Here is a 13988-nt window from a genome sequence, read left to right on the forward strand (position 1 = left end):
GCGCGCCCTGACCCTGGGGAACAGGCTTTTTTTTTTGCAGTACTAGAATAAAGTGTAATTACGCGTTTACTACAGCAGGGGGCAGTGGCGCTCTCATTGTTACCTCTGTCACGTTTGCGACAGTGCAACATTTTACGACTTACAAGACAAGTTAGGATAGTCACGGTGGGGAGGGGGGGGCGCGAATAGATTTCTTCTTGCTAGGGGGGGGCGTAACAGAAAATAATTGAGAAGCACTGTCTTAAAGTAAGCGCTGAGAAAAATGACGTGTGCAGTATAAGCGTTAGGGACTCAAATAGGCTTTATGTGTGTGGAGCGCATAATTTTCGATCGGCATTCGTTCCCACAATGCAACGGGCTGTTTACTTTCAATCTAATGTATTATGGGTAATTGTCTTCAGCTTCTCAATATACGTTGGGGGATCAATTATTCAAAACCAATAAACACATCAGATGAATACAAAACAAAAATAATGTAATACATTAATTCAGTAGTTTCAGGGGATCAAAATTAAATCCCCAAAATAAAAGTTGCCCACCCCTGGTACTCAGCTGGGTCTGCATCAGTGTGAAATGAAGGGACGGGATCTAAAGACCAATATTGTGATCATGCTACTTAGAGCTGCTTTGGTGCTTCCATCTTGGGACGGATCACATTTCCACAAAATTCAAAGAAACCTAAACTAAATAAGTCCTTTCATGCCTCCTTCACCTGTGCCTTACAAAAACATCATCAGCAAAGCTGGCATTTGTGTGTTCATAGTGCACGTTGACAAAGAAGTGGCTCGAGCGTTGATTTGGCAGTGTGAACGCGGCTCAGGAAATCTTACCCTCCATCCATCCATCTTCTTTTCGCATTCTGCTTCAGTGTTTTCACCCTGGACGATTTGCACTTTCAAAAAAGACATGATGAAAAAAGTCCCCTTTGTGCTGTCCGTTCCTCAGATATCGAGATATCAAGACATTCTGGCCTTCACGCAGCTGCCGCGGCCTTTAACGTAGGCTTCGGTAAGCCGTGCAAAAGGGCTGCTAAAGATTTGGCGCCACACACGCAGTGTTTTTGTTTTTTTTGCACACAGTAGGTGATCACAGCTGTCGAACAACACTGTCGCCGCCGCGGTTGTCAACGGAGCGGTCGTCGGGGGTCTGTTCGTTTGACAAGCGGCGCCACTGGAAGGTTGTGCTGAGCGAGCCCGCCTGGTCGTCCTCATTCTCCTGCTCCTTGGCGAACTCCAGGAAGACCTGAAGACGAGACACTATTTGTACCTAAATCTATTTCTCCCCCATTAAAAACATTTTTGGGCTAGGCTTGTGCATTTTTGGCTCAAGTGATGCTTGAGAACAGTACAAGCAGTTAGTTAAAGTCTCGAGTTGTTTGACTGGGGGTGTGGCACATGTGCGTCTCACCTGTTCCAGAGTGGACTGCGAGAAGTTGTATTCCTCAAACTTGTACGTTTGCTTCACTGCGCACACACACGACAAAACCCTTAGTTGATGACATCACCACATTTGCCGTGTGTGTGTGTGTGTGTGTTTGTGTGTGCGTGCGTGACTGACGGCGCTCCAGCTGCGAGAAGGCGGTGGCCAGAGAATGGACGTCCTCCGTGGGGATTTTGTACGCCATCAACGTGGCAAAGCTGTCGCGAGAAACACGCCATCAAACGACACGCGCGAGAGCCATCGGCCCTCTTTCAAAAGGCGTGTTGTCACCTCTCCTGTCTGGAGGCGTGCGGAAAGATGGCCACGATGTCCTTGTGCACCAGCGCCGTCAGGTGGAGTCCCGCGCCGGCCTCCCCGAGTTTCAGCTCCAGGCTGTAGCTTCGGCCGTACTTGGCCTTCAGGTGCTGGATGGAGCCCAGGCACCTGCGGGACGGACGTAAAACGGGTAAGACTTTGGAGGCTTGGGGCGAGGCGCAAAGACAGGACGGGACGCGCCTGAGCCGGCCCGACACCAGGATGGCCACACGATCGCACACGGCCTCCGCCTCCTCCATGTAGTGCGTGGTCAGCACAGCGCCGCGCTGGTGGTCCCTCAGGGCGGCGCGGATGGCCCTCCTAAGGAGCAAAGAGAACCAATGACAAACTAAAAAGCGCATTTGTGTCCGTGTCATGGAGGCAGGCTGACCACACGCGCTGTTTGGACTCGGGGTCCATCCCGGCCGACGGTTCGTCCAGCAGGAGGGTCTCGGGGTTCCCGATCATGCTCAGCGCAAAGCAGAGCTGGCGACAGAAGCGCAACGTCAAGAGCGCCGCTCGCTTTTGCGCAAGCGGCATCGGGTGCACTCACTTTTCTCTTGAGTCCTCCGGAAAGAGACTTGGCCTGCTTGCGCTCGTGCTCCTTCAGCTCCAGAGCGTTCAGCACCCTGCGCGACAGCAGCAAAAGAGTTCCAAAGGTGCCGAGCCGCGCTAACGGATCTGAGTTGACGCACCGCTGGATGATCTCGGGGGCGTCGCGTGCCTTCAGCCCCTTGACGGCTGCGTAGACCTCCAGGTGCTCAAGCAGTGTCATCCTGGGCCACAGCGGGTTGACCTGGGGGCAGTAGCCCACGTGCTCCGGGGGGGCGCCCCACGACCCCGTGCCAAAATCTCCCATCAGCACCTGAGGACACCAGAGCATTTGTTTATAAAGAAGTGATTTGTGCCAACTTGTCAGATATATTTCCTCCATCTTGTTCATTTCAACTTTTGATGTGACTGAACGGTTTGGCGAAGTGCTCGAGCGGCGGCGGCGTACCTGTCCAGCCGTGGGCTCCGTCTCCCCAGACAGCATGTGCATGACGGTACTCTTGCCCGATCCGTTTGGGCCCAACAGTCCGAGAACCTCGCCTGGAGAACGACGACATGCGACGGCAGTGATCAGTGATTTGGTCATTTCCAATTTTGGCTGGCTCACAAGCGACCTTTTCGAACACAGAAGGAGACGTTCCTGGTGGCCACTTTTCCACTCTTGCTGAGAGCAAAACCTTCCCTGCGACTTTTGTACATCTTCCTCAGGTTGCTGGCGACCAGCACTGGCTTCTATGGAGAGGAAGGGTGGGGTGGGGAAAAAATAAATAAAAACTCACCGGGTAATGCAGAGACGCGAGCAAACTTGGCTAACTCTCACAAGGACACTTTGTCACAGAAAAACGTCGACTCGTACCTCGTCGCCGAGGTGGCAGGTGAGCGCCTCTTTGACCCTGGCCTTCTCCATCTGGATGTCGGCATCCTCGTGCCAGTCCGGGCCGTCTTCGGGGTTGCGTTCCACTTTGGGCCTCCGCGCCGATGAAATCCTGAGAGGACGACGCAAAAAGAGAGTTGGCCAAGACACGTGGCAACGTGAAAGCGGCCGCTGACCTGCACAAGCCGTCCGTCCTGAAGGTCCTCCCGCCGTGACGGCGCTCCAGCCAGCGCAGGAGCAGCAGCAGCAGTACGCACTGTAGGTACGGCTGGGCGCACAAAAACACAACACACTGCTGACATCACAAAAGCAAAATGCCGCCTACGACACAATGCTGCTTGTCGCTCGACTTACCGCAAAAACGGAGACCAGCAGATTATTGAACACAAAGTCTTTGTCAGGATGCGACGATGGCAGGAAAGAGGTCTGGGCAGCATCAATCATTTAGTCAGTCAAGTCCAAACGGGTCGGGTGCTACTGGACTCGTACCGTAGCAATGCAGCCCAGGCAGCCCATGAGCGGGTAGAGCGGGTTGAAGATGCACAGGGTGTTGTGCACCAGTTGCGTCACCCTGTTGCTGTTGCTCACCAGAGGAAGGTGGACCAGCGAGCCCGACACCACGCACGCCTGACGCCGACAAGGCAACGTTTGGAAGAGAGCAAAAAGGGCGGGGCTCATCCACACGACGGCGGCGGCTCACCATCATGCAAACGATGGACATGAAGTCCCGGTTGCTTTGCACTCGAGAGAAGCTGAAAGACCAGACGTACGTGAAGAGGACGACGGCCGGAACGAAGCCGGCACTGCAGAAGATCTGAGGGCAAGACCGAGAGGTCAACGTCAGGCGTCGTTGGTGCGCCTCGCTCGGACAAAAAGCGACGGCGGCAATGCAGACCACGGCGCTCAGGTTGCTGGCCGTGAGCAGGTTGTCGCCGTGGAAGGAGAAGAGGGTGACGCTCATGCACGACACCACCAGATAGAAGAGGGGTACGTCCACGGCCGCCTGCCCGCACCAGTAGGCCGACGGGAGAAGCCCCGACATGCGCAGCGTCGAGCAGCACTTGAGCTGAGGGCGGGCCGCAAACACACAGTTGTCATTTGCATTCTTTTTTTTGTCCTCGACAGCCGCACGCTCACCTCTCGGTCTCGCACGTGCTCCATGGCAAAATAGGCGGGCATGCCGGCCGTCAGCATTCCCAGGAGGACAGATTCGATGACGATCAAAACGCGGGAGACCACCAGTGGCAGTTGCTGTGGGACGCAAAGGAGACAACCGAGTCATGATACGCAGTCGATGTTTATGTTGCCTTCCGAAAATGAAGATTCCCGTGCAGCAGCCGTACTCACGTAGTCGAAAGGTTTGCTCCAAGTGTGGATGCGGGCGGTGCTGTTGAGGCCTCGCAGGAGAGCGTTGCTCAGGATGTTGACGCTGATGGGCAGCGAGTGTACCGTGGTGCTGTTGAAGCCCAAACTGTACGTGAAGCCCTGCCAAGCCCACAAGCCAAAGACCAAGCCAAAACATCCCTGTGTCAATGCCTACGCTACAGGGAGAGGCGGATCGCTTTGCGTTTGCGCCATTGCCTGCAAAAAAGCAACGCAAGCCATCTTTTTGTCTCGTTGCGACGTCTCAAAACAAAACCTTGCCGGATCCCGTCACGTTGATGGCGGCGCTGTGGGGAGCCGCCGCCATGTAGTCGCTGACGTTGCTCAGCTCCACCGCGATGCCCTGCCCTTCCACGTTGTGCACAAAGTCGGAAATGTCCGCACCTGCGGCGAAGGGACGCGTGAGTCCGGCTAGCGAGACGGGCGCAAATATCCCCCCCGGCTCACCTGTGGAGTTGCAAAGCAGGAGGCTGCTGGCGTATCTGCGGGGAAGCTCCTTTGGGGCCAGGAGGTACACGGCGGGCAGGAACCGGCGGCTCGGCGAGTGGACCAGGATGTTCCCGGTGAACAAGGACAAGAGCAGCAAGGTGGCCACAAACACCAGCACCAGGGACAGCCTGCCGGACAAGCCACACACACACGCTTTCTGGCTGGCCCACACTCCTCCGTGCGGTGCCGCTCAACTCACACGTAAATCAGGGCCTTCCTCTCGCGCCACAAGTTGAGCATGTGGAGCCAGGCCACACAAGCAAACTGCTGGCGCCACAGCGCCACGCCCCGCGCCAACTCAGCCCGGTCTGAGAACATCAGCAGCCGCTGGTCCGACTCGTCGCCGTAGAGCGTGGCGCCGACGCACTCGCCGCCCTCCGCTACCTCCCGGTTGAACACGCTGTAGTCTTTTGTTTGGCAAAACAAAAAAAAGATGTCACATGACAGGGATTGAAGTTGTTCTAGAAAAAAAAGTTGTGCCCTTTTAGTTTGGAGGCGGATGTCACCTGCTTTGTCCACTTCCGTCTCCGCCTCCAGACGCAGAAAAACGTCCTCCAGCGTTGTCATGGAAACACCATAGTTGACCAAGCCGAGGTTGGGTCGGGCATCCAGTTCTGAGAACAAACCTGCCGCCACAACAAAATGAAAGCATCCGGGGGCGGGGGGGAACAAAACCAGGCGAAGGCGTACCCGCAAAGGCATCCATGCTCTCGAAAGGCAGAGTAAAGTTGAGTTCCGCTTCCTGCTGCCGAGTCAGCTTGGCTTTGGGAATGTGCTGCTGGATCAGCGAAGAAATACTGGCCACATCGGAGCGATCGCTGATGGACATCCTGACGGGAGTGAGAGAGGTGAGGCGGGGTTCAAACGAATGAAAGGTGACGCTGGCGCCAAGTACCTGAGATGATAGCCCACGCCGCACTTGGTCTTGAGATAGATGGAGGAGCCCACACATTTCAGGCGGCCTTGCGAGATCACCGCTTTGCGATCTGGACGCACCACACGCACAAAACTCACAGGGGGGGGTCCCTGTGTGTGTGTGTGTGTGTGCGTGCGTACCAGCGAGGATGTCGGCCTCGTCCATGTAGTGCGTGCTGAGGACAATCACTCGGCCGGCCCTGCGACTCTTCAGGAGGGACCACACTTGATGTCGGGAGGACGGGTCCATGCCGGCCGTGGGCTCGTCCAGGAGAAGGATCTATAAAAGCCGCGTCGTCAAACCTGAGCCAGAGTGTGTCGCTGGACAGAGTGAGGGACGTACCTTAGGGTCTCCCAGGATGGCGATGCCCACTGACAGCTTCCTTTTCTGGCCTCCACTCAGATTCTTGGCTTGAGCAGACATGATCTTCTCCAGATCTAGATCTTTCAGCACTTTGGACACCTTTTTTTTTTTTTTTTTAATCAGAATAAAGACCTATTAGACATTTTGTATGTTTGATCATGACGACGAGATGAGAAAGCTTCCGCCACCGTTACCTCGGCGTCCACATGGGCCGGCGGGATGCCTTTAATAGCGGCGAAGATGTTAAGGTGCTCCTCCACGGTGAGGACATCAAAGAGGATGTTAAACTGCGGGCAGACGCCCACCAGCCGCTTCATCTCGGGCCCGTCAGCAATCTCCACCAGCGGGGAGCCATAAATGGTGGCCGAGCCGCCGCTGGGCGGGCAGATGCCGCACAGGATGTTTATCAGCGTGGACTTCCCGGAGCCGCTGTGGCCCAACAGAGCCGTGATCTGGCCCTCGTAAATGTCAAAGGTCAGACCTGCGGACGGAAACGTGGCACTTTTGACGGTGCGACTGCTTTTTGTGATGCAGATGATGCGGTGTGAAAGTGTGGCCAACCTCTGAGGGCCTCCACGGTGTTGTCTTTGTCTTTGTACACCTTGCTGATGTTGTTGATGCTGCCGGAGAGGCAGAGCGCACACAAATGACAGTTTTCAACACACGTTTGGGATGGAGGAGAGGCCGACAGACTTACCGGATGGCCTCTCTGCCCCGGAACTCCGGCGAGACGGCCTCGGTTGATTCGCCGGCGCTGGGAGTGCCGTTCACCTCGGCTTCGTACGGCGTGGTCACTTCTGTGTAGCGCTCGCTGCGCTTGGACCAGTAGGACGGTTTCAGGAAGTAGAGCAGGGACCTCCGCATCCCAAACTCGCCTGCGGGAAGAAAGCATTTTTCCACCCAAACTTGTCAGGTCCCATTTGCTCCCATTGAAAGAGCGAGCGGGCGGGCAGACTCCTGAAAGCGAGCGCTCACCCGGCAGCACCTGGTCCAAGTAAATGGCAAGCAGCAGGTAGAGAAGGCAGTCCACAGCCAGCATGAGCAGCGGTATGTAGAGCGGATGAGGCCCGCTGGCCAGGGAGCCCAACATGGCACCGCCCCCTTGGGCTTCCAGGTACACCACCTGGGGGGGAAAGAATCCATAGCATGCAATTAAAGATGCGCTTATGACTCGTTTGTTGGCATCGGTCACATTTTGGAACTTTGCAAAAGATAGCGGCCGGCACCTGCGCAATGCCAATGGAGAAGGCCGAGGGCGAGAGCAGGCAGAGGACCCAGACCAGCGCTTGCGGGAAATCCGTCATCAGGATGGTGAAGAGCGACAGGCATCCGAAGACCACCGTCAGCATGGAGCCCACCGTGCTGGCAAACTTTGGCTTCTTGAACATCGGCGTCAGCATGAAGGAGAAGAAGATCTGCGCACACGCAAACTTGCTCATCAGCCTGGCAAACATTTACAGCCATTATTACTCACCGAAGTGAGTTGAGAAGGTTCACCAAAAAGAACTCTGCTGCCATTAGGTGGCTTTGCGGTACTATCACACAGTCAATTTCAGGCTTCGTTTGGACAAAAGTAGAGCTGTCAGCCACTCACGGTGGAAATGCCGTAGAGGAAGTTGAGGGAAAAGACGAGCAGGAAGTTGCTGTTGGGGAAGAGCGCCGTGGAGGTGGCAATGATGGACATCAGGACGGACATGGTGCCCACCAGGACGGCGTACAGCAGCCCCCACGACATCCTGCGGATGAGCCGATGGGCTTGGAGCAAACGGTCAGCGGTCACTCGGGGCCGGCGCCGCGCGTTTACCAGAAGGCCGTGTCGCAGAGGCCCATCATGCTCATGGTGTCTTTGATGCGCCGCTCCTTCTCCGCCGCCACGTTGACGATGAGGAACGTGACGAAGGGAGTGAAGGCCAGCACCAGGTAGATGGAGATCAGAGCGCGCGGGAACTTGTGCACCTCCACCCAGCCCGGCTGACCCATCATCACCGCCTGCACGTCCATCTCACTCCACACCGCACGCTTGGTCTGCATCTGCGACCAGTCGCAGGCGTAAGCGCCGCGACCGCATGGATGGTGAGCGAGCCTCACCTGGATGATGGCGGCGTCAATCAGCGACTGGAGGCGGATGAATCCTGAGTACCAGTAGTTGGCCGCTCGGCAGTTGCTGGTACTGCTCAGACAATTGCCTACGGTACAAAGCCGCGCGCAGAAAGACGCGTGTGCGCATGCTCAGACGGGGCAGGACGCTGCGCGTGCCGTGGATGGCGTGCCATGCAATGCCCCGCCGCTACCTATGGACTCTGTGAAGTCACTGGGCTGCGGCAGCTGGTTGTAGGGAAACCGCAGGCTGTAGGAAGTGGCCGACGGGTCCGTGAAGACCACACCCACCAGGCCGGATGGATCGTAAGAGCTGGCGTTCTCCAGAGCCGCCTCGCTGGCGAACGTCTCCAACATGTCGAGGAGGTCTGCATAACCGTTCAATGTGTTGGTGTGCAGGCCCATGTTTGCTAATATGTTTGGAGGTGTGTGCGCCTTACCCATCTCACGGGCCACCTCGTCCATGATGCGGCTGGTGACGTTGGTGACGGGCGTGTAGCCGAGGGCAGCGGTGAAGATCACTTTGTCCGATCGCAGCTCCATGGTGGACACTCCATTGTAGTAGATGTGCGGATTTTGATTGCTGATGACGATCAACAGAGCCAGAAGCAGCAGGGGCAGGATCACTTCCTGCAAGCACACCGGCAGAGCGCAACATCGACCTTTACACTGCTGCAGCTTCACATTTGTTCCTTCGACGGTGTACCCGAAAAGAGACCCACCTGCAAGCTCTGCTGTTTGGTCCTCCACTTGATGAGCAGATTTTTGTGTAGAAGACTTCGGGTTTGCTGCCACACTGCAGCATTTCGGCTACTCCCGGCGTGCTTGGCGTGCATGACGTGCGTACCGCAGCTCGTCTGCTCAATGCTGGCTTCACCTGTAACACACGCATGCATGCAAGTGCCGCAAAACAAAAGGCACACGCACGGAAAGTGCACAGAAAATCTGTCAATTCCTTCCATGTTTTCATACACCAATAAGATGAAAGCAAACACGCACTGCTTTTTATCACCACCAGCTCTCAAGAAAAAGAATGATAAAACACCCAGGCAGCTATCACTATAAAGTCCGACGGAAATAGAAAATGAACAAATGTTGGACCGCCAAGCAGCTATTGTCCAAACTACAGAGATGGTTACGCCCTCTCTGGTTAATATTATTTGCTTTAATGCTGCCGGGAAAGTGGATGCAATTAGAGTCAACGTTGCTAATAACAATAATAATATTGTCATCAATCCCTCTTTGGCAATAAAGGCGCTAAGACAACGATAGAGCCCCCAACCGTCAGACATGTTGGCGACGAAAGCTAAAAAACATACATTTGATAAACTCACGTAGGACACGAAGATTATGAAGGCATTTAATAAAGCCTTTTGCAAGGTGGATCTTTTTGGGTTCGTATAGCGTTCGTCTCTTACTTCCTGTTGCCAAAGTGCACGCCCCTCACAACACGACGTCGACCAATCAGAATCGCTCCTGGTATGAGTGACAGAGGTTTGCATCAATCAGATGAGGCGACAGTTGACATCAGAAACGCGACTTAAAGAACAAAAAGACGCAAGTCAACGTGCAACAAATCAGGCGGTGCGCATAAGCCCCCGTGGTAACAAAGATTAAGTGTGACAAATACCACATGAAAATGACGTTATATAATAAAGTCTTTGGACATCACAGAGCTAAATGTCCTTTTTTTTCTTTGATACGCTGACCAATTACAGCCGTCTGTTCTAACTCATGCTGCCTTCCAGAACGTTTGCGCACCTCCGACATGGAAAAGGGACTGGAATTCCACCTTGAACTGGTTGACATTCAAACTATTTGAATTTTCTAGAACTGACAGACACTCGCACAATGCAATAGTTTTAATTTAGGAAGGGTAACAAAAATATAGAAACGACATGCAATTTCTAATCTGAATGTATGAACACTTCAAACCTAACATGCAGGAAACTCCAAACCCATCACCCTTTCAAACAAAGCAACTCTTGTCAGTTATATCTCCCCGCTGCAGAGGAAACTTGCGGAATGCCTACTGAAAACATTGGAAGGAACGAATTAGGTGAACTGCAGGAAGCGCTGGATGCTCGGGGGCACGGGAAGCTCGGCGACCGCGTCCGTCCTCATCACCTCCTCTGGTCCCATCAAGGTCCTGATGCGCAGCCGGCACAGGTGTGACAGGTCGGGGACCGAGTCTACATGGAGGACGAGGCGAGGCGGCGGAGAAAATGTTACTGTTGTCAGAAAATCAAAATGAAGCCATTTCCTAGTGTTGCTACCAAATTGCGGGAGTGGGTGCCACGTCTCCTGCGCCCGTCTTCGCCACAGGATGTTTTTCAAAGCGGGCGACATCGTCGACCAGTTGACAAACTGCAGCAGGAAGTTGAGCAGCTCGCTGTCGACCTTCTCGAGCCTGGAAGCGCAAAGAAGGAAAAGGTAGCACGTTGCCAGCGCGTAGGTGAGGCGAGCAGCGGACGCGGGAGCCGCACACGATGGAGCGCTGCAGCGAGTCTGGGTCCAGTCCGGCCCGGAGTAGCGGCGGCAGCCAGTCGACCGCAAACTCCAAGAGCTTCAACGCCGTCCTTAACATGTCGTCCAACTCGGGCCGCCTCAAAGCCACCTTGCTCGAATCGCCGCGGGGGTGTCGCGGGGGGTAAAGCCACCTGAAGTCAGTTTACACATTTGTGAAGGCTCCCCGCAGTGGCAGCGGCTCGTCGAATTCCAAACATATTTTGGAGGCAGAAATAGAGGCGCTGGGGCGAACGTTGCTCACCTGTGTTCCAGGACCAGCTTGAGCAGGCTCGAGTTCTTTTGGCCTAGCACCGGCTTCCACTCCCACTTGTGCAGCGCCGCCCCTGCCGCCAGCAACATCCCAGATATGTCACTGCGAGCAAGCACGTATAGCACGTCAGAGATGCGTAATGTATTGCAGCGTTCACACGATCAAAGTCAAAGCGGGTGAGCTGTGACCTGCCTGTATCCGCTGTGGAAGGCGAAGCTGAGCGGCGAATGAGGGCCCATCGAGTGCAGGCGGCTCTGGGCATCCGGGCTGAAGCCTTGGTCCAGAAGCAGCGCCACGCAGGCTGCTTGGCCACCCTGAATGGCCAGGTAGAGCGGGCTCACTAAGCCCTCGCCGCGGTCGCATTGGCGAATCGTGACGGGCAGCAGCCGGCGCAGGATTCTGCAGACGGAGGCCGGCGTTAGCAAAAGCAGAACGGGAACTTCCACTGTGTCGTCTACTACGTCGCAGCTTCGGATGCACGTGCGGCCACGATTGTCAGCCCGGGGAGAACCGCGTCTCACCAAAACGTCACCAAGTTATTTCCACCTGGGCGAGCCCCGTTTAGCGGAGAAGCGAGCGGCTACCCGAGGTGGCCGAACTGTGCGGCGGCGTGGATGGGCAGCTGGGGCCAGTCGTAGCTGCAGTTCAAGTTGGCGTTGGCGTTGTGCTCCAGCAGCAACTCCACACAAGACTCGTGACCCTGCTGGGAAGCCAGCATCAGGGGTGAGGCCATGTCCGATGCCTGTGCGTTGACGTCGGCACCTGGGGACGGGGGCGTGGGGGCATTTCTCTTACCAAAGAATCCACTTTTCTGGATACGGCCCTTGGCCGAGATGACCCTGTGCTCACCTGCGTGGATCAGGATCTCTAGACATTGTTGCCGACCGTGCTTCGCCGCCAGGAAGAGCGGCGTCATATTGTAGTCGTCACGCACCTCCAGCTCGGCCGACTGCACTAGCATCCGCACGATGTCCACGTGATCCTACAAGACCGGGGCCAAGATTGAAACATGTTCATAGAGGAGGTCGAAAAGGTCCTTATGAGCTCAACGTTTCCTGCGTCTGACTTTCTGCGATGAACCAGATATAAGACATTTGAACAAACAGCCGGTGTGTGCGCGTGTGGACGCTCCTGACCCGATAGACGGCGAGATGAAGGCAAGTCCAGCAGGTGGCCGTGTGCGATCTGTTCAATTCTGCCCCCTTGTCCATCAGCAAGCGCACCACCTCTATGTGGCCGTTGTCCACCGCTGCCGGAGTGCACTTGTTACTTAGCTGCTGGGATGCACACGCACACACCTACACACAGAGTTCTACCTGCATAAAGCGGACATGAGAGGTCGTTGGTGAGCTGGTCTATTTTGGCTTTGGATTTGATGAGGCGGCGTACAGCCCCTACGTGGCCCCCTCTTGCCGCCAGAAAGCAGGCCGTCTCTCCCTCGTGGGTGCTGGAGTTGACGTAAGTGCGGAATTCCGACAGCGAGACGCCTGCACATGGGGAAAAGTCTACTCGGGTGGATGTGGAGTAAAGAGCTTCTCCTATTGTGTGCTGCTGATGCAAAAAGACTGCTGCCACTGGACCTGAAGAGGCTGCCCACCTAAGCAGCGCCGTGCATAACTATCAGTGGTGCTTGGGCTCATCAAATTCGCCTGGCTTTGGAAAGAAGAGATGCTTGTAGCCTCTTTCAAAGATCTGTCCCAGAATAGTGGCCTTCGTGTAACTCAATTAGACTTTTCATCACACATTGGAGAAGGCTGCGGGTGCGCTTACCGGTTCTGGCGGCCGAGAGAATATCCTTGAGGCAGCCCATCATGCCGGCGTGGGCCGCCTCGTGGAGGGGCATCCAACCCCGGTTGTCGGTACAGGACACACTGCGTCCCTCGCTAAGCAGCCGCCTCAGGCAACTTCTGTCGCCGAGGCGAGCGGCGACGGCCACGCTGGACATGGTGTCCACATAGCACGCGCTGAAGTCCATCCCTGAGACGACGCTAGAGAGGCGGCGACATGTTGTACGTGTTGGATGCGGAGAAACTCAAGTCGCCAAAGCGGGAAATAATTGGAGCAGCGGAAAAAAAACCTCAGTCTGGGGTGTTTTGGTCCATCTCAAACTCAAATCGCTTTGTATTCTTGTCACTTTGTCCTCTGTTGACACAGCAGCGATTCCCAAAAGGACACTAACGACATAATGCGCGAAAACCGCGTCTGAACGCCGATTCTAGAAATCACGACGAAGAGCGAGACCACCAGACGCGCGTTCTTAATCAGTCGCAGTTTTATGACGTCATCAAAACAACCGGAAGTGTAGTTTTCCTACAAGTACTCTATTTCCGTTGTAAAAATAAACAGAATCAAACTGTTGAGAACTTTCTTTTGGTATGGTTGTTAGAATAATTAGTTTTGCTGATGCGCTGGTCGGCCTGAAACCGAAGGTCACATATCTTCGCTCAAGTCAACATATGTGCCGGCTAGCCTTGGGGAGTCCTTATACTCCCTACCTTGTCTTACCTGTGAGAGGCCCTCACTAGTTAAGAACAGAACATCTCTGTTCTTTGTTCTTTGTTAGTTCAAGAGAAGTCCTTTCTCTGTTAATTGTTTTAGAGACAGTTTTTAGTTATCCCATATTTACTCAATGTTTGTTTAAGTAGACTTCATGCAAGTTATCTCACATCTACTTAACGTTTGTTAGAGTGTTTGCACGAGAGGTATCTGATTATTTACTTATTATTATTATTATTGTGTGAAATGTAGCAAGAAAGTCTAGAGCATTGTTTTACAGAGACACGGCATCCAGGTTTAGAGAT

General features: G+C 54.6%; 2 protein-coding genes across 5 annotated transcripts; both read right to left on the reverse strand.

The window, feature by feature from the left end:
* Window positions 1-283: 283 nt before the first annotated feature.
* Window positions 284-10102, reverse strand: abca5 (ATP-binding cassette, sub-family A (ABC1), member 5). 2 transcript variants are annotated; one of them, XM_061264207.1, is made up of 38 exons: window positions 9743-10102; window positions 9131-9285; window positions 8849-9038; window positions 8603-8776; window positions 8400-8497; window positions 8116-8342; window positions 7906-8047; window positions 7538-7726; window positions 7287-7434; window positions 7009-7186; window positions 6873-6931; window positions 6506-6792; window positions 6291-6410; window positions 6089-6227; window positions 5928-6018; window positions 5723-5862; window positions 5539-5658; window positions 5232-5439; window positions 4991-5160; window positions 4800-4927; window positions 4508-4645; window positions 4298-4411; window positions 4056-4226; window positions 3861-3974; window positions 3650-3787; window positions 3515-3586; window positions 3337-3428; window positions 3143-3272; window positions 2901-3018; window positions 2735-2826; window positions 2430-2599; window positions 2288-2363; window positions 2126-2220; window positions 1936-2055; window positions 1711-1863; window positions 1558-1637; window positions 1408-1463; window positions 284-1242 (listed from the first exon to the last, which is right to left on the reverse strand). In XM_061264207.1, the coding sequence occupies exons 2-38, from the start codon at window positions 9242-9244 to the stop codon at window positions 1087-1089; spliced, it is 5007 nt and encodes a 1668-aa protein (XP_061120191.1). In that variant the 5' UTR covers window positions 9245-9285; window positions 9743-10102; the 3' UTR covers window positions 284-1086. The 2 variants fall into 2 exon arrangements, with proteins under 2 accessions (XP_061120191.1, XP_061120192.1); XM_061264208.1 differs by having other exon boundaries at window positions 9728-10102.
* A 153-nt stretch (window positions 10103-10255) lies between these two features.
* On the reverse strand, window positions 10256-13474 carry asb3 (ankyrin repeat and SOCS box containing 3). Of its 3 annotated transcripts, none has more exons than XM_061264209.1 (10): window positions 13265-13474; window positions 12958-13175; window positions 12504-12674; window positions 12324-12436; window positions 11772-12169; window positions 11380-11586; window positions 11179-11289; window positions 10895-11068; window positions 10685-10818; window positions 10256-10600 (listed from the first exon to the last, which is right to left on the reverse strand). In XM_061264209.1, the coding sequence occupies exons 2-10, from the start codon at window positions 13160-13162 to the stop codon at window positions 10464-10466; spliced, it is 1650 nt and encodes a 549-aa protein (XP_061120193.1). In that variant the 5' UTR covers window positions 13163-13175; window positions 13265-13474; the 3' UTR covers window positions 10256-10463. The 3 variants fall into 3 exon arrangements, with proteins under 3 accessions (XP_061120193.1, XP_061120194.1, XP_061120195.1); XM_061264210.1 differs by having other exon boundaries at window positions 11772-11949; window positions 12037-12169; window positions 12958-13474; XM_061264211.1 differs by lacking the exon at window positions 13265-13474 and adding an exon at window positions 12785-12879 and having other exon boundaries at window positions 12958-13099.
* Window positions 13475-13988: the final 514 nt, after the last annotated feature.

The sequence above is a fragment of the Syngnathus typhle genome, linkage group LG18 (assembly GCF_033458585.1).
Source record: "Syngnathus typhle isolate RoL2023-S1 ecotype Sweden linkage group LG18, RoL_Styp_1.0, whole genome shotgun sequence".
In the NCBI taxonomy this organism is placed as follows: Eukaryota; Metazoa; Chordata; class Actinopteri; order Syngnathiformes; family Syngnathidae; genus Syngnathus; species Syngnathus typhle.